This window comes from Cucumis melo, chromosome 3 (genome assembly GCF_025177605.1).
Source record: "Cucumis melo cultivar AY chromosome 3, USDA_Cmelo_AY_1.0, whole genome shotgun sequence".
Taxonomy (NCBI): Eukaryota; Viridiplantae; Streptophyta; class Magnoliopsida; order Cucurbitales; family Cucurbitaceae; genus Cucumis; species Cucumis melo.
Window position 1 is genome coordinate 26220435 of NC_066859.1, and position 17818 is coordinate 26238252.

Consider the following 17818-nt stretch of genomic DNA (forward strand, 5'->3'; position numbering starts at 1 on the left):
AACCTCTAATATAAAGTGTTTAATTCGTAGTCAAATGACTTTATAATAATAAGTTTTAGGTTAAAATACCATTTTCAATATTGATACTTTGAATCCTGTTATCCAATTTTGTAGTCCTCGAAAGTCAATTAATTAATGATAATAATTTTCATAAAATATAAAAATGTTCTAAAATTCAAAAAAATATTTTTTTTTCCCTTCAAAAACTCGATGATAAACTAATTTAAGATTTATTAAGAGTAGAAAGCCGAACCAGATGAAAATGGTATTTCGACGGTTTGTTGTATATATTCATTGATTTGTTTAAAGAAACACAATAATAAAAGAAAGTGGGTAGTTAAACTTTTAAAGCAATAAACACAATAAATTAATTGAGGGCCGGCTTTACTACTTAAGATGGGCAGTGTGTTTATGTCTCTAAAGCACTTCAAGTTTCAGTACTTCATTATCATCGGAGTAAAGGAGAAAGATAGAGAGAAAAAAGAATGGAAGAAATTTGGAAGCTTAGTCATTTGTTAATGACAGTATTTCTATATACTTTTGCAACCATGATGGTGATTCCAGCCATCACAGATGTCACCATGTTCGCTCTCTGTCCCGATCAAGATGAGTGTTCTCTTGCCATTTACTTCACCGGCTTGCAACAAGTCGTAAGTTTCTTACAGCAATGTTTTATACCTTTTTTTTCTTCCCTTTTTTCTATCCGTTTAATAATGTTGGGTGGATGAGGAATCTAAATAAGTCGATGCATGTGTTTGAGGTTTTGTAGGTGACGGGACTTGGGTCGTTGCTTATGATGCCATTGCTCGGAAACTTGTCGGACAAATTTGGGAGGAAGACTGTACTTACCATTCCTATGATTCTTGTTGTTCTTCCTCTTGGTTGGTACCTCTTACTTGTTTTCATGACAAGAATTTAAGGATAAATAGACTTAATTTTTTTTAAAAAAAAAAAACCGACATGATTAACAAACAAAGTCTTAAATTAACGATTAATTCCTTTTAACGTTAAGGTTTTATTTAATAGCTATTTGATATATTTTGTAAAGCTAAGTTTAGTATAGTAATTTTGCTTGGATGGTTTTTTGATCGTAGGGATATTGGGATATGGAAGGTCTAGGAAATTTTACTACGTTTATTTTGTGTTGAAGTGTGTGACAAGTATTATTTGCGAAGGGAGTGTTCAATGCCTGGCCGTTGCTTATGCGGTAAGAATCTTTTTCTGCATCGATCTTGGTTGTGTTTTTTCTTCAAATAAAAACTATTTTTATACCATCTTTTCATAGTAAATTATTTTAAAATTAATTACTCCAATCATTCTCATCATATTTAAATTATTATTATTTTCTAAATACTCACGATTAACTCAACATTTAATTTAATTTAATATTTATAAATATAATTTTGTGTACTGTCAAGATTAGTTATAAAAATAACAAATTCAAGAAGAACACAACAAACATTCCTTCGCATGTTATCATTGTTGGTTTCTATGTCAAAAGCACATTGATTATTGTCTCTTCCTTTTCTTTTTTCTTTATCTCTCTCTCTCTCTCTTTTAAATAGTTTAATTTATATTTTATTTTATTTTGTTCAGATTGGATCCCTAATTAATTAAATAGAATGATTCCTTTTCTAATTTAATATAAAACATTAAACTTTGTGGCTTTTGTCCTTTATATAAGTGGATTTTTAATTTATAATCAACAATGTATTTGGTATTTCCAAGATTCAAATTAGCTGAAGTCTCTGCCATTGAGATTCCTAATTCATTTGGTTTTTTTGTTTTTCTTCGTTTAAATAATTTAAATACTTAACCCATATATTTAAAGTAAAAATACGAAGTAAAAAATAATCTCTAATAAATGTTACCAATGAAAGTATGGATCTTCTAACCTAGTTTTCAAAATTAGATGTAACGATTAAGTTGAAATCTAATCGAACAAATGTATGTATATTCTTAAAAATTCGATGAGTTTTCCAAAATTCTAGAACTTGAATCTTTTATCTTTTTTGAAGTGGCATAATCTGCTTTATTATTACTTTTTCTTCTTCTAATTCAGTGATTATTATGTCATTTTAGTTTATCTTAAATTAATTTTACTATTTTTAATTGAAAATTGTTTAATTCACGGATACTTGAACATTAAATATAGTGCATGATTTCTCTTTTATTTTATTTTTCTAATTTAGTGACATCATGTATCGAGGTTTTTATTCGATAAGTTTGAGAAATTGTTCTAAATAACCTCTTCAACTTTTCAAAGTCTCAAAATGACATACTTTATTTAAGTCGTTAAAGGAGTTTTAGAGTCTAGTAATCTTATAGACTACAAAGGAACCATATGTTAGATTTGATGATTATAAGGACTAGAAGCGTTGAAATGAACGTTGTTGGTTAAGCTAAGATGAGTCCAACTATTAAGGTTGAAGATAAATGAAGACTTCGACTACTCATAAAGGACCACCTCTGAATATAGTTAGAGATTCTTGGAGAAAAAACTAGGTGATGTAATCTAAATAACCTCAAGAAGGAAATCCTCCTACAATCTTGGATCTTTTATTAGAATGAATAATATGCTTCATACAAGAGGAGGAGACTCTTATTTATAGCGTTCTATTACAATTTGAAATAAAAATGGAAATTAACCTAGAATACTATCTAATTAACCCTTAGTTTTCTTACATCACTCCTTTTTTAATAATTTTAAAAAAAAAAGTGTACTATTTTGGTAAGGTAAAAGTTGAAAAAGGATATTTTTGACAAGTTTTCAATTAGTTCTACTATGTATAATTGAAAATTATTAATGGAGAATTACTAAAACACCGATTATAGTGGTATAATTTATCTTTCTAATTTGGTGATTATTATGTTATTTGAGTTCTTCTTCGAACAAATTTTACAAGATAGCGCGAGAGCGAGACAAAGAGATAAGATGGATGAACGAGAGAGACAGATGAGAGTGAGACTATTGTTTTGTGCACTTGAGTATGGTTCGATAATTTTAGTCGAATTTGACATCAACAAACGTTAATCTCATATTAGAAAAAAAAAAGAAATTGCATAAGATGACAAAAAAATTTAGGAAAAAATGCACATGTCACATCTTTTTTACATATTGCAAATATTACAAATATGATAACTATTAAACGATTATTAGAAAGTTATCGGAGGGCTATCAAATATCTATTTTGCAATATAAGAAAATACAGTGACACATACTATTTTTTATATTTTTTTTGGGTTATTTTTGCAAAAGCCCGTAAAAATTCCATTAGATATTTTCTAACCCAATTTTTTTGTCATTTATCCGGCGTACCAATCAAACTACCGGTATTAGTAACCTTTAGCAACTACAAAATGTCCCGCCATTCTTCCTTTCCATTTCAGTAGTCGCATTTTGCTGCTTCAACGCTAACCCTAAATCCTCCTTCGACGCCATTGCCATTCAACCATTTCTTTGGGTTTTTCTCTGCAATTACAGGCTGACAATGTACCAGAACACCAGCGAGCTTCTGCATTCGGAATCCTATCCGCCATTATCTCTGCTGCTTTCGTCTGCGGGACTCTCTGTACTCGTTTTCTCTCCATTCCATCCACATTTCAGGTACTCGATCTATGTTTTTTTTTTTTTTTTTTTGTTTACCATTGGAATCCATTTTCAACATATCGTCTTCCTGAATAGTTTGCGGCTTCCACGGCGGTTGTGGCGGCTGTTTATATGAGGATTTTCCTTACCGATTCTGTCGCCGATTGTAATCTTTCTGCTCCCTTACTCTCTGGTGAGAAAGTAGAATCTGTTTCTTCGGAACCAGTTTCGCCCAAAAAGGAACACATTATTACTACCTTGCCTTCAGTGAAGGACCTGTTTTCCCTGTTGATGACTAGGTAACTGTTCAGTATTGTTATTGTTATTTGAGACAAATAGCAAAAACCACCTAAAATAGAGTGGTACTTGCAATTATACACATAAGATTGAGCTCTCAAACTTATAATAACATTAAATTTAACTGATAAACACTCAAACTTAGTAGAAATTGGATTTTCATAGGATAGAAATTGAACCTTCAAACTTATACAATTATCCTAATGTTCTATAATTATATAAGTTTGAGGGTTAGATCTTAACACTTGTATAAGTTTGGGGATCAAATTTTGCTATTTGAAAATTTAAGGGCGTATTTGTGGCTACGGGTAAATTTAACAATTTGTCCTTGGTATTTTAAATACACTCGACCCTTATGGACTAATCTCATGGTTTTCAATTCAGTTTCTATTTGTTCCCTATTAGTCTAAAGAATAACATAGCATCTTTGATCATAGATCTGAAGATTTCTATTAAAATGTTTGTTATTTTAACTTGGAATTTCAGATTGGTCTCTAATTAACGTATGAGTATAAAAAAAATAATAATAATTTTACTCGTTTGGAAAAATTCAGGTTGACGTATACCAAAATTTCTAGCCTAGTGAACGTATGTTAGTTTACCAAATTAACAATCCAATTGAGACTAGTCAATTTCAAATAGAATTTCAAGGACTGGAAGTGTTATTTTGAAAATTCGGGGCAAAATATAAACTAAGTTCAAATACCAAAGATTGAAAGTGTATCTACCCCTTTTTCTTATCACTGCATTGGTTTTTTCAAATTTTCTTTGTCATGCCCTTCGGTGGCGGCTGGTAGATTTTCTTTGAATAAGAGCAGGATTGTAGAATGTTTTAATTTAGTAATTGAACCAATGATGAATAGGAAGAAAGATATAGAAGTTTAAGTCACACTCTCGCTTCTCAGTAATCTTGTAGTCATGGAGTTTGGACAAAATAGTTTTCTTGCTCTATGGGAGGATGTTGAATTTCTTTTTAAATTTTCCATCCTCTTACTTATTACATTATTTGCAGCTCAACATTTTCGCAAGCGGCCATTGTTGCATTTCTTACCAATCTCGCTGATGTTGGCCTTCATGCTTCTGTATTGGTTAGTCATTTGGTCCACTCAACCAATTTGGGTCAGTTTTTGTTTTGTCAATTTTATACCAATAGCTGAAATGGATCTCAATTTTCCATGGGAATACTTTTACTTACAAATAGAAAGTTTTAATCGTTGGTGATCACCGATCACCCTCAATTCTTACTAAGATTGTAACGTTTTGGACTACTGATAAGATGAGCTATGTTTACCTTTCAAAATGCAGTACTATTTGAAAGCCAGATTTCAATTTGACAAAGATAGGTTTGCTGATTTAATGGTGATTTTTGGGGCTGCTTCGACTTTTTCACAGGCAAGTCATACTATTTTATTTCAGTCTGTAGCTTCATTTCTTTCTATGTCAATTTTCCTGTTTGGAATTTGTTAAAAAGAATATGCATCATCCTAATTTATCTGTCTTACTATATCCATACTTAAAGAATAGTTCTATATCCATCCTTTTTCTTCCATGTGTGTGTGTTCTTACCATTAAACGAATTATTGCAGCTAATTTTAATCCCAATCTTGGTTCCTGTTCTAGGAGAGGGCAGGCTGCTCTCAGTTGCGCTTTTTTTCTACAGCGTTCAGGTAACATCTTTAACGTTGTTCTTGTTTTATATTTATTGATTCTGAATGTTATTCTAGCAATCCCATTTCATGTTAAGAAATTTGAAGATTAATCATGGAGATGTTTAAATTTGTTTTAATTGTTTTGAATGTAGATGCTTCTTTACAGCATTGCTTGGGCTGACTGGGTATGTCTTTCCATCTAATTTCACAATGCAGTTTAATTATTTTTAATAAATTTGGTTGATTATGTTTTATATTACTGTATTGATTTGAGTTTCATCTCTACTCCATAAATTTCATCATGTCATGAAATGACTAACTTTGCTGAAATTAATCAGGTTGTCTATGTTGCTACAATGCTTTCCATGTTGTTTATTTTCTGGCAGCCTTGTGTGAGTGTCAAACTTCTTTATGATTTACAAGTTATTATTATCGATCGATAATTTGATTGAGCTTATTTTATTACTCATTTATAATCCACAGCTGCAAAGCATTGTGTCGAAACAAGTTGGTGCAAGCGAGCAGGTTAGTCACTAAGCAGCTAATTGGTTATTTATTTTGTAATTTTTTACTAGTGGGATGAGGCGTTTTATTAGTTTGTTAATGTTGGCAATTATATTCATCTCACTAAAAGAAATGTTGTAGTTTTTGTGCAACTGTGTTTATGGATTGAATCAAATCCACGGCAACAAGGGATAAATAGTCCCATTTGGATAGAAACTATCAACCAAAAGAAGAAACTCTAGCTGGTTTTGGTGGATGAAAATGGATTGAACCAACATAGAATTGGCTATTGACCAATCAATTTAGAACATCAGAATTTGACTCTTGTTGTTGGAACCAAAACCAAATCAAAAGATTTAACTAGATTTTTTAGGAATCTGCCATTCGGACTTCGGTTTTGTGTTTAGCATAACTTTGTGGATTTGATTGACTATCAGGGTAAGGCTCAAGGATGCATTTCAGGCATATCTTTATTTTCGAATGTTGTTTCTCCATTGGTATTCTCCCCTTTAACAGGTAACTGCTTAATCCTGCTGTTTATATAATGCAATGCAACTGCCAGAGATGACAAACACTAAAAGAGTTTTGGTGTTTTCAGCTTTGTTTCTCTCTGAAAACGCTCCATTTTATTTCCCTGGATTTAGCATCTTGTGCGCTGGAGCTTCTGTTGTAAGAATTTCTTTTTTCCATCTTTACTTTCATCCCTGATGTCTCCCCTTTCCAGTCAAAGGGTTTTTATGTTATGGAATCGATAAATGAATAAAACAGAAGGAAAATAAAAGGAAAGAAAAAGAAAATCGATACATAAATTAGAAGGATATGATAGAGGTTAAAATGATAATTTAATCACATAAACTTATTTTTATTATAAGTAAAGTGGTTATGAATTATATGACATGTTTTTTGGCAGATGTTAGCATTTGTTCGAAGTATCCTGATGAGGACTCCTACCAGAGCCACCACCAGCAGCCATGTGGAAGCCTAAGCTCTTCCCCTGCTCATATTTTTGTTAAATAGTGTACAAATTTGATTGTTATTCAAAAAGTTTTTTTTTTAAAAATAATTTTATTTTCATTTTTTAACGATCATCAGGTCGTGGCAAACGATTTCTAACATGTTCACGTAGGTTGAGCTATGTTCATTTTTATTTGTTTAATTAAAAAAATTAAAGAATAAAAATAGTTTTTTTTTCCCTCTACGCATGTATTTTCTCTCCCTCTCCTACCTTCACTTCATCCTTTGTAGTGCTAGCACTCCCTCCTTACTATCGCTTCTCGTTTGACCTTAAACTAGAGAGCATGATTAAGAAGTTTGAGATTGATTTTAAAATGATTAATAAAGCCACCGGTCAATTTAAAACAACTCATAGAATGCTTTTAATAATTTATAAATCAATTTTAATAAATCGAGAAATATGTGTAGAATTAAATATTAAATTAATTTTGAGTGATTAAAAAAATGAAGTTTAACATAACCTAGATTTATTATTTATTACTTTGTATTTTACAAAAGCTTGCACGGCTGGTTGATGAGTCCTGCAAGCGTCAAAGAGAAAGAGGGTGTGGGTATATGTACTTACAACTTACAAGCTACGCATCAATCAATCATCTTTGCCCTTTCTTTACTTCTATTATTGTTATTTGTATTCCAAACTTCAAAGCAGAACCCACATAGGACGAAGCAACCTAAACTCAAAATGGACTTTTGGGATACCTTTTTGTCCCTTTCTTCTTTTAAATTACCTTCTATACTTTTAAGAATAATAATAGAAAAATGAGTTAGAGCAGAGCAATTTTTGATCTGCATCCATTTGCAACCTCACAACAAATCAATTTTAAAATATTTATAAAAAAAAAGAATAAAGAAGAATTTACTTTGTCTCTCAAGATAGATTGTTGTTCGAACAATTGAGATGCAAATATGGGTGTGACTTAAAATGCTCTTGAAAATATTGGGAGAAATATGTTTTGAATAAAGTAGACTCATTGTGTTAGATTATAGTGCATTTGCGTAGGTGTTCTTTTTCTTTTCCCTTTAAATTGAGTTCGACATATTGGAATTTAGTGAATTTTAATCATTGACCTTTTGATCGAGGATATATATCTTTTATATTAGTTGAATGAGGTTCATGTTGGCAAGATTTTATATGGTTAATATATAATTTCATAATTTTTTTTTTAACCGTCATAGGTTTTATATTATTCTTGTGTATCTTTATAACCTATGCTCTATGATTTAGATTTAATTTGATGAATTTTAAACTCGAATTATGTAGTTGTTCCTTTCATTTCTTCTAATGTTTCATGGAAAATTTGGAAATTAAGAATTTGTAGTTTCTATATATTTAATATAAGTTCCAAAGAAGGAATGATATAATTATAGAAACTCAAATTGTCTCTTTTTGCAAACAAAACAATTTTGGCATTTTGTTTGTATGTGTCGAGAGACAGTTAGGCATAATAAAATTTTAATATCCATAGAACAAAAGAAGAAAAGCTACTTTCCTATACTCAAACAAATATAATTGAACAAACTTTGTTTTTTTTAATAAAGATTTAAAATGACGCTAAAAATATTTTCAAATATAACATAAAGTTACAGTCTAGGAACAATAACAATATCAGTTGGTCTGTGAAAAGGACAATAACTAAACTTGACCAAGATTTTATTGATTTCTATGTTTTTCATTCATACAAGAATGTATAGGCATTACATGTGGAAAGTGGTTTACACAATAAACAGTAACTTATAGGCCTTTACATATACGGTGGGAAGTGGCTTTCTCTCCATGTCTAAAAGTCTCAGTTCATAAAGGAGAAATTAAAGACAGAAGAAGAAAAAATGGAAGAAATGATCTGGAAGCTAAGCCATTTATTGGTGACATTATTTCTATACACTTTTGCAACCATGATGATCGTTCCTGCCATTACAGACGTTACCATGTCCGCTCTCTGTCCCGGCCAAGACGAGTGTTCTCTTGCCATTTACTTCACGGGGTTTCAACAAGTTGTAAGTTTTTCCTATGATGCTACGAGGCTGACAGTTTTAACTATTACTGTATTTGTTTTTAGCGAAGGAGATGATATATGAAGAATCTGAATCGTTTTTCTTTGTTTGAGGTATGTAGGTGACGGGGATTGGAGCGTTGCTAATCATGCCATTGCTTGGAAACTTGTCGGATAAGTTGGGAAGAAAGACTCTACTCACCATTCCTATGATTCTCACTGTTGTTCCTCTTGGTGAGTACGTTGGCTCGTGTTATGTATATATATATATATACATATTCTTCTCGTTTTGAATCTTGTTTTTAGTTAAATTCTTGATTTGATTGCAGGGATATTAGGGTATGGGAGGTCGAGAACTTTGTTCTACGTTTATTTTGTGTTGAAGTGTGTGACAAGTATAGTTTGTGAAGGAAGCGTTCAGTGCTTGGCTGTGGCGTATGCGGTAAAAATATCTTTTAGATGATCTCCTTCCTTGATTAATGCATACATCCTATTGGCGAATTGTAATTTTCACCATTTTTTCTAACTCTTTTTGCTGTTAACTTAAGCATAATTCTATGTCTTTTCCTTCTCAGAAGAGAATGAATCCTCTCCTTACATCTCTAAAACGTGTAGATCAAACTTTTGACTTTTTTTATTTTAAAGTGGCCATCATTTTCTTTCCTCCCTTAAAATCTTATTAGTACTAATTACCCTTTTTTTTTTACTTTATTTTAATATTAATAAACAATATATATATATATATATATATATATATATATATTTTTTCACCCAAGTTAAATATGAACGTCGGTGTCTAATAGGATATAAAAATAATCTGAATAACCCGACAACCCAAACTATCCAACTCACTTTGTATGGATTGGGTTGAGTTAGTTTAAGGCTGTGTTGAGTTGGATTGAAAATTTTGATTTTTTTTATTGAGTTGGGTCTCGTGTTGGATGGTTGAAAAATTCGGGTCAACCCAACTCAACCTAACCCTACTCGAATTAATATATATATATATATATATATATGTTTGCAATTGTTTGAAACTTTAAATGTGCGATAATTTTGAACTTTTTTTTATTCTAAATAATATTAAATTTTAGAAACATTAGATTTTTTTTTAAAAAAAAGAAAAACCTAACAACTCAAACCATATCTTACGAGTTGGGTTATGTTGGATTGAAAATTTAATTCGAGTTACTAGTCCAACCAACTCGAAATAGGTTGAGAATATTTTCGAACCCAACCCAACCCGTTTATATCCTTTCCAAAAAACTTATTAAATGCCAGAATAAGAATAGTTTTATTGAATAGGGAAGTAACCACCAAGTTTGTGAATCCAATCTTTCTATCTAAATTAATCAATACGAAAAAAATTGTAATGGAGTAAGTGGGCGCTAATAAAATGACACGTGTACGTTTCTTCTTGGGTCCTATTCTTTCTGGCGGTTGTCAATTTGGCGCTTCAAGCCGTCACTCATTACTTTTGGTTGATCTTTGCAATTACAGGCCGACAATGTGCCGGAACACCGGCGAGCTTCTGCATTCGGACTGTTATCCGCCGTTGGATCTTCTGCTTTTGTCTGCGGGACTCTCTGTGCTCGTTTTCTCTCCATTCCATCCACCTTTCAGGTACTCTCTCATTATTTCTTTCTCCCAAATTTCATTTCACTCACTTTTCAACATTTCGTCTTCCTCAATAGGTAGCGGCTCTCACGGCGGCTGTGGCGGCTGTATATATGAGGATTTTCCTTACTGATTCTGTTGCTGAATGTAATCTTTCTGCTCCCTTACTGTCTGGTGAGAATGTAGAATCTGTTTCTTCGGATCCAGTTTCGCTCAAAAAAGAACAAATTATTACGACCTTGCCTTCGGTGAAGGACCTTTTTGCACTGTTGAAGACTAGGTATGTGTTTATTTTTATAAGACTTATTATTTTGGCCTTCCATTTAGTTTCTATTTGGTCTTTAAAGTTTAGAAGATGCCATGTTTGTACCTTGATGTTTGAAATTGGTTTCAAGTTAAATTTTAGTATTAGCAAAAAGGGTCCAACCCATTTGGAAAATACATATGGTTATAGGATTCAATTGGTTTCATATCATCATTTCATGTAGTCATTGAACAGTCAAACTCTGCTATGAAACAAACCTGTTTCAAAGTTTGGAGAGTAGTTAGAGATCAAATTCAAATCTTGAATCAAACGTTCCATTTTTAAGATCTCAAGATTTAAATAGAAACTACATTTAGATTTCAAGTGTTAGTTTTGGAAAGTGTATGTTCTAGAGACCAAAAGTGCATTTCCCATTCTCTTCTATCTTGTCAGTTGTCATTAGTTTTTGATATTTACCTTCTTGTCTTGTGATTTTGTGGCACGGTATAGATAATCTTTGAATAAGAACAGGATCAATTGACGTTTGTATTTATTTAACTAACCATTGATGAATAAGACTATATAGGAGTTGAAGTTACACTCTTGCTTTTGAGTAATCTCATAGTCGTGTAGTTTGGACCAAATTGTTTGTTAGCTCTAGCTCTATGGGGAAAAATTGAGTTTCTTCTTAAATTTCAAATCCTCTTTCTTTTGTTCTTTGTTTGTAGCTTGACATTTTCACTGGCGGCGATTGTTGCATTCTTTGGCAATCTTGCTGATGTCGGCCTTTATGCTTCTCTACTGGTTTGTCCTTTGGTCCAAGGATCTTATCTGGGTCAGCTTTTGTCAATTTTTACTAATGGCTGAAACGCATCTCAATTTTCCATAGGAAATTTTTTTGTTATAATATCATCGAACTTTTTTGGTTTACTTTTAAATAGAAAGTTTTTGTCGTTGGTGATCACCCTCATTTTACAAAGACTGTAAACTTCTATGCGGCTCAATTATAAATTTTGCATCCATAACAGACTTCAAGCATGCTTATGAATTTCAATTTAGTAGCTTGTCTTGGACAATGGATGTGCTAACCTATACTTAATTTTCCAACTGCAGTACTATTTAAAAGCCAGATTTCACTTTGACAAGGATAGGTTTGCTGATTTGATGGTGATCTCTGGGGCTGCTTCAACTATTTCACAGGCATGGCATGCTATTTTATTTTAGTCGGTACACTGTATTCATTTCTTTATATGCCAATTTTCCTCTGTTATCTGTTTAGAATATGTTAAAAAGAATAAATAGTACCCTAATTTATCTGCTTGAGCTTAAGTTTTTTGACGTAGTGGTGGTAGGGCACTATCTAGCTTTGCCATTTGTGTGTGTATTCTTAGTCCTTACCACTAAACGAATAACTGCAATTTTCAGCTACTTTTATTGCCCATCTTGATCCCTGCTCTAGGAGAGAATAGGCTGCTCTCAGTTGGGCTCTTTTTCAACTGCATTCATGTAAGCTCTCTCACGTTCTTCGTGCTTCTAGACTTAAAAGCTGTGAATTGTGTGTGTGTTTTTTCTTCCCCTCTTATGAAGACTTAAAAGTTGTGAATACTGTTCTAGTAGTCCAATTTCATGTTTACTCTATTCTTGGATGCTTAAAATTTTTGGTTTTTAATGCAGATGCTTCTTTACAGCTTTGCTTGGGCTGACTGGGTACTTCTTTGCAACTAAGTTAGCAGTGCAGTTTAATTCTTTTTTATACATTTAGATTATTATTTTATATATTACTGAATCAATTTGAAGCTCAACTATTCTTCATAAATTGGATCATGCCATGAAATGACTAACTTTGCTGTTATTAATCAGGTTGCCTATGTCGCTGCAATGTTTTCCATTTTGTTTATTTTCTGGCGACCTTGCGTGAGTGCCAGGCCTCTTGATAATCTAGAGTTTATTATTCTTAATTGACGATCTGATTGAACCAAATTTATTTCCCTTTTGTAACCCACAGCTACAGAGCATAGTATCAAAGCAAGTTGGTGCAAGCGAGCAGGTTAGTTTTCAAGGGCAGCTTCAACTTAATCAATAGTCTTTGAGCAGATCATTGGTTATTTTATTTTACAACTTTATTAATGGATGAGCATTTCATTAGTTCGTCGATGTTGATAATTATCTTCATCGCACTAAAATAAATGTTGCAATTCTTGTGCAACCTTGTTTACTGATTGAGTCAAAGCCAAAGCAGCATAGATAAATAAACCCATATGGAGAGGAACTATGATACTCTAGGAACTTGCCTTGGAATCTACCAAACCAAACACAACCTCAACGCCTTTGCACTACTTGGATCAAACCAATGAGAAAGTTTGAAAGGATTACCTTATGGTCAATGAGAACGCCTTAGAGGTAAGAGAACTAGTTACTATCTTAAAGTTGAAACGCTCTTCAAGTTTGGTGAGCAACCAAGCTTGAATGCCCCAGGACATAAAACCTAAACACAAGGCTTGCAAAGGGGCGAATGCACTAACATCATTCTAGAGAGAGAATTCAAGTATCATTGAACTTAAACTGTTTAAAACAAGATCCTCCATTGTGTTTATACTTATAGTTGAGGGATCTAATCTTCAACCTCTTAAATCATCCCATAATAAAAATAATTTAAAAACTTATTCTAAAATTAATTATATACTGGTCAAAGATATTTTCTGACTCCAAACCCTCACATCCCTTCCCTATCAAAAAAGGGATGGTGGAACTCAAACGAGAACAAACAAGAGTTCTCTAACCATAACCACACAAGGAAATTAACAAAGAAGTGACTTTTAAGAAATAATAAATAAAAAATTTAAATTAACAGTGAATAAATTAACGAAGTACTTAAACTCAAATTGACAATCCAATCAAATCAATGTACAAAGTCAAAATATATAACCATATTATTTATGCATCCCTTTCTCACTTGATGTTTGTTTAACAATATTCCTGGACTTGATTGATTATCAGGGTAAGGCTCAAGGATGCATTTCAGGCATATCTTCATTTGCCAATGTTGTTTCTCCGTTGGTATTCTCCCCTTTAACGGGTAACTTACTTAAAATTTGCCATATATAATGCAATGCAACAGCCAGAGAGGACAACACTAATAGAGCTTCGGTCTTTTCAGCTTTGTTTCTCTCTCAAAACGCTCCATTTTATTTCCCTGGATTTAGCATCATGTGCGCTGGATCTACTGCAGTAAGAATCTTTTCTCCACTACATTTACCCATGCGTATCGCAGCCCCACTGGGATAGCTTTATGTTTAAATTTCTGTTTTAGTATTATTATTTGAGTTTGGTTTGACATGGTTTATTTGGTCGCAAATCTGTTGGGTACTTCTATTTACGTAATATCATCTTTGTATTTCACCATTCCCTTTTCCGTTATTGTTCGTTTTTTTTTTAATTTACCTATTGCCTACTGATAGAAAGACGTGGCTATATTTTCATCTTTAAATATCAACGAAGGCTTTTGTGCTTGTGTTGAGCAGCATTCATCTTCTTCCTGTGTTCCCTATACATTTTTTTATCTGCCATACATGTTATAATGCTTAAACTTAGGCTTTCTCTACTATACTCTACTCCCTTTTATTTGGCGTCCAGCTTGAGCACCTACGGTGATATATTATATAAGCATATGACAGGGATTAAAATGATAATTTAATCATCAACTTATTTTTTAACGTGGTAAATTGTCACTTACGTTTGGTACTTGTGTGTACATTTTCTTTTATTTTATGAACATTTTTTTTAATTTGTGGCAGATGATAGCATTTGTTCAGAGTATGATGATAAGGGATCCTTCCAAAGCCAACAGTAGTAGCCATGTGGAAGCCTAGTTCTTGTTTTGTTCTTTTCCTGCTCATATCTTTTGTTGTTAAATAGTGTATTATTTTTCTTTTTTCTTTTTGAAAGGATAAAAATAGTTTTTCCCTAGAATTTGTTAATATCAATTTACAAGTAATGTTGAAAGGAAAACTAACTTCTGATGGGGAATTCCATCAGACTGACATAAATTTGAATCTAATTAAATGTGTTATTAACTTTTCATTGTTTAAATGTCTCCTCCATCCGTAAAAATATATAGGAAAAGAAAATTGTAAAATAAGAGGCCATAAGTTTAGTTTGTTATAATTAAATTTAACGTGAATGAATATTACAGTACTTTAAGAATACAATTCCTGATGGTAAGTTATACTGAATATGCAAAAATGAGCCACCTACCCAACATGTTAAAATAGCATAGATCAATTCATATGATATGATAGTAATATTATCTAACTCGATCATGTCAAAGATTTGATTCCGTCATCTATGTATTATTTTAATATATTTGCAGAAAAATAAAGACATTTTTGTTGCTTAAACAATAATTTATCAAAAACGTAATTATTGCATATATTTACTTTTTTCCAATAAATTTTCAAAAGCATATTTGCATTAGTATATTATTTTATTGTAAAGTTGCCTGTTTGGTAGAGAATAAAACAAAGGTTGAATGAAAATAAAGTTTATTTTTTTATGTTTTTAAATATGTGTTTATTGATCGATTCAAAAATATGATTCTAGTTTTTTTTAAAGCTATATATTTATAAATCATAAAACCAGTCTTATTTATCTCTTAAAATTTAGTTGGCAATAAGTTATTATTAATTTATTTATGAATATAATTATGTTTAAAAAATTAATTAATTTACAATTTTAGTGTCCGTTACTTGAAGAAAGTTGGAGCTTAGTCTAAACGCTCGTATATAGTGCTTATGATTTTAACAACCTTCGTAACAGAGAAACTATTTTTTTACGATTTTATCAAATAAAAAGACTAAATTCTAGTTATAAACCTTTTGTTCTTTTAAAACCACACGGATGAAATTTGTTATTTAACCTAAAAATTTATATAATTTACAATACATTACACAATGATATCATATTTGAAAAAAAAATGAAGAAAACAACTTCAAGAAATAGAATTCATATTGTCTATATGAATTACTCATATATGAAACTGAATCTAAAAACATAAAATAGAATCTGAATTCTCTACCGAACAAACCCTAAACCATTTTAATAATTCGGTTATTAAATTTAATTCAATTATTTGAAAATTTCTAATTTAAGATGGACTAGAAGAGTATAAATCTATCGATATGAATTTAAAATTTTACTATATTACATTTGAAAATATTCCTATCTTTAAAATATTTATTGCGAAAAGGTAAATATATAACAATTATTTTTTAAAAATATTAATAAACAACTAATAATCAGAACAAAATTTAAGATTTATTAAAGATATATAAAAAATTGAATTAAAGAAATCGAAACACAAAAGCAATTAACAAATGGAAAAATAACAAACAAATAAATAACGAAAGCAAATGGAAAATCTATTCTAAATATTTATAACATACCCTAAATTTCATATTATATCATCGATAATACAATAAACACACATTCTATTCTTAATTCTGTGTATATATCACTAATACAATCTCGATACTCATCAGTAAAATGGACACGTATACTGAAAAATATAAAGCATCTTTCGATACGATCACATGTTTGTATAACGATTTCAAACAATAATTCAAATAATGAAAGCATATTTCAAATTTGTTATTATTTTCCCTCCTCTCCTTCCTCTTTGTACATTTCTTATTCATTTTGTTTCCTTTTCATTTCTTAACCTCTCTATCATTTAAAACATGTCTCTATATTTCCATTGCATTTTATATTCATAGAAAACACTATACATTTTTCTAATTAAAATAATACTATTTTATATGTCCAATCATATAGTTGAACTTTAGATACAATAATGAACATCTTCGAATATAACAAAATAAATCAATATGTTTACAAAATACAACAAAATTTTAAATTTACCACCGATAAACAAAGTGTCGTGAGTTTTGAAACTTTTGTATAATTTATAAATATTTTTAATAGTTTTATGATTTACCATAATTCTTCTATAAATTTTTCTCATATTTCAAAATTTATTATTATTTCCCCTTTTCTCTTCTGATGTATTTTTCTTTTCATTTTTTATTTTCATTCTCTCTCATTTAAAACATGTAAAAAAAAAAAAAATGTTTTTTCAAAGAAAAATAAATAATACAATTATAAAATAAATTTTAAATCAAGAGGGAAGACAATAATTGGCAACACAACTCATTAAAGCTAAGGAGGTTCATTTTCTAATAAAACAAAAATTAAGACATGGTAAGTAGAGAACATGACATGTTTTGTTTCCATGCCATTTCCAATCCATAATATATTTGATCAAAAGAATTACATTTTTTAATCTCTAAGATTTGAGTTAATTAATTAGGCCACATTTGAATTATCGAATAATATTCAAATTCAATATTTTTATTTGTAAATTTATATATAATTTATTTTTCTTTGTGACTATCTCATTCAATTATTTTACTCATAAAATTACTTTAAAAATAACTATTCAACGATGGAAAGATTTAAATTTTAGTTGTATTTTGTAAATATCAAAATCTATTTTGTTAGATTCAAACATGCTCATTTTTTAATTTTATATTTAAAAATTTAATTATACCATTAGATGTAAACTAGAAAAATTATAGTGTTTTTGTATAGAATAATATTATAGTGACATGTTTTAAACGAAAGATATAGATATTAAGAAATAAAAAAGAGAAAAAAATGATTTTGTAGGATTATTTAACATTTATTAATATAATATATTTCCCTCACCCAATGTGATGTGTTTAAGCTCAATAAACAAATAATTTATTATGCCATATTTATAGTGGGAGAGGAGATGGTGACTTTCTTAACCCCAAGACTTCATAATTCCAATTTGGTTGGGAAAGAAGAAGCTACAGACAGGGGAGACCAAAAAAGATCA

The 17818-nt window shown here is 30.6% G+C and overlaps 2 protein-coding genes across 3 annotated transcripts; both read left to right on the plus strand.

Moving 5' to 3' along the window:
- The first annotated feature begins 478 nt into the window (after nucleotides 1-478).
- On the plus strand, nucleotides 479-7237 carry LOC103488381 (uncharacterized). Its single transcript, XM_008447091.2, has 14 exons — nucleotides 479-650; nucleotides 770-881; nucleotides 1095-1207; nucleotides 3485-3607; nucleotides 3686-3888; nucleotides 4899-4974; nucleotides 5192-5278; nucleotides 5473-5553; nucleotides 5688-5720; nucleotides 5874-5927; nucleotides 6019-6060; nucleotides 6477-6555; nucleotides 6638-6708; nucleotides 6950-7237. Exons 1-14 carry the CDS (start codon nucleotides 486-488, stop codon nucleotides 7022-7024), a joined length of 1314 nt encoding a protein of 437 aa, XP_008445313.2. The 5' UTR covers nucleotides 479-485; the 3' UTR covers nucleotides 7025-7237.
- Nucleotides 7238-8732: 1495 nt separating this feature from the next.
- Nucleotides 8733-14991, plus strand: LOC103488383 (uncharacterized). 2 transcript variants are annotated; one of them, XM_008447092.3, is made up of 14 exons: nucleotides 8733-9048; nucleotides 9167-9278; nucleotides 9374-9486; nucleotides 10542-10664; nucleotides 10736-10938; nucleotides 11631-11706; nucleotides 12016-12102; nucleotides 12328-12408; nucleotides 12577-12609; nucleotides 12763-12816; nucleotides 12908-12949; nucleotides 13900-13978; nucleotides 14060-14130; nucleotides 14697-14991. In XM_008447092.3, the coding sequence occupies exons 1-14, from the start codon at nucleotides 8881-8883 to the stop codon at nucleotides 14769-14771; spliced, it is 1317 nt and encodes a 438-aa protein (XP_008445314.1). In that variant the 5' UTR covers nucleotides 8733-8880; the 3' UTR covers nucleotides 14772-14991. The 2 variants fall into 2 exon arrangements, 1 of the variants encoding a protein (XP_008445314.1); XR_007819464.1 differs by lacking the exon at nucleotides 14697-14991 and adding an exon at nucleotides 13142-13302 and having other exon boundaries at nucleotides 8794-9048; nucleotides 14060-14128.
- Nucleotides 14992-17818: the final 2827 nt, after the last annotated feature.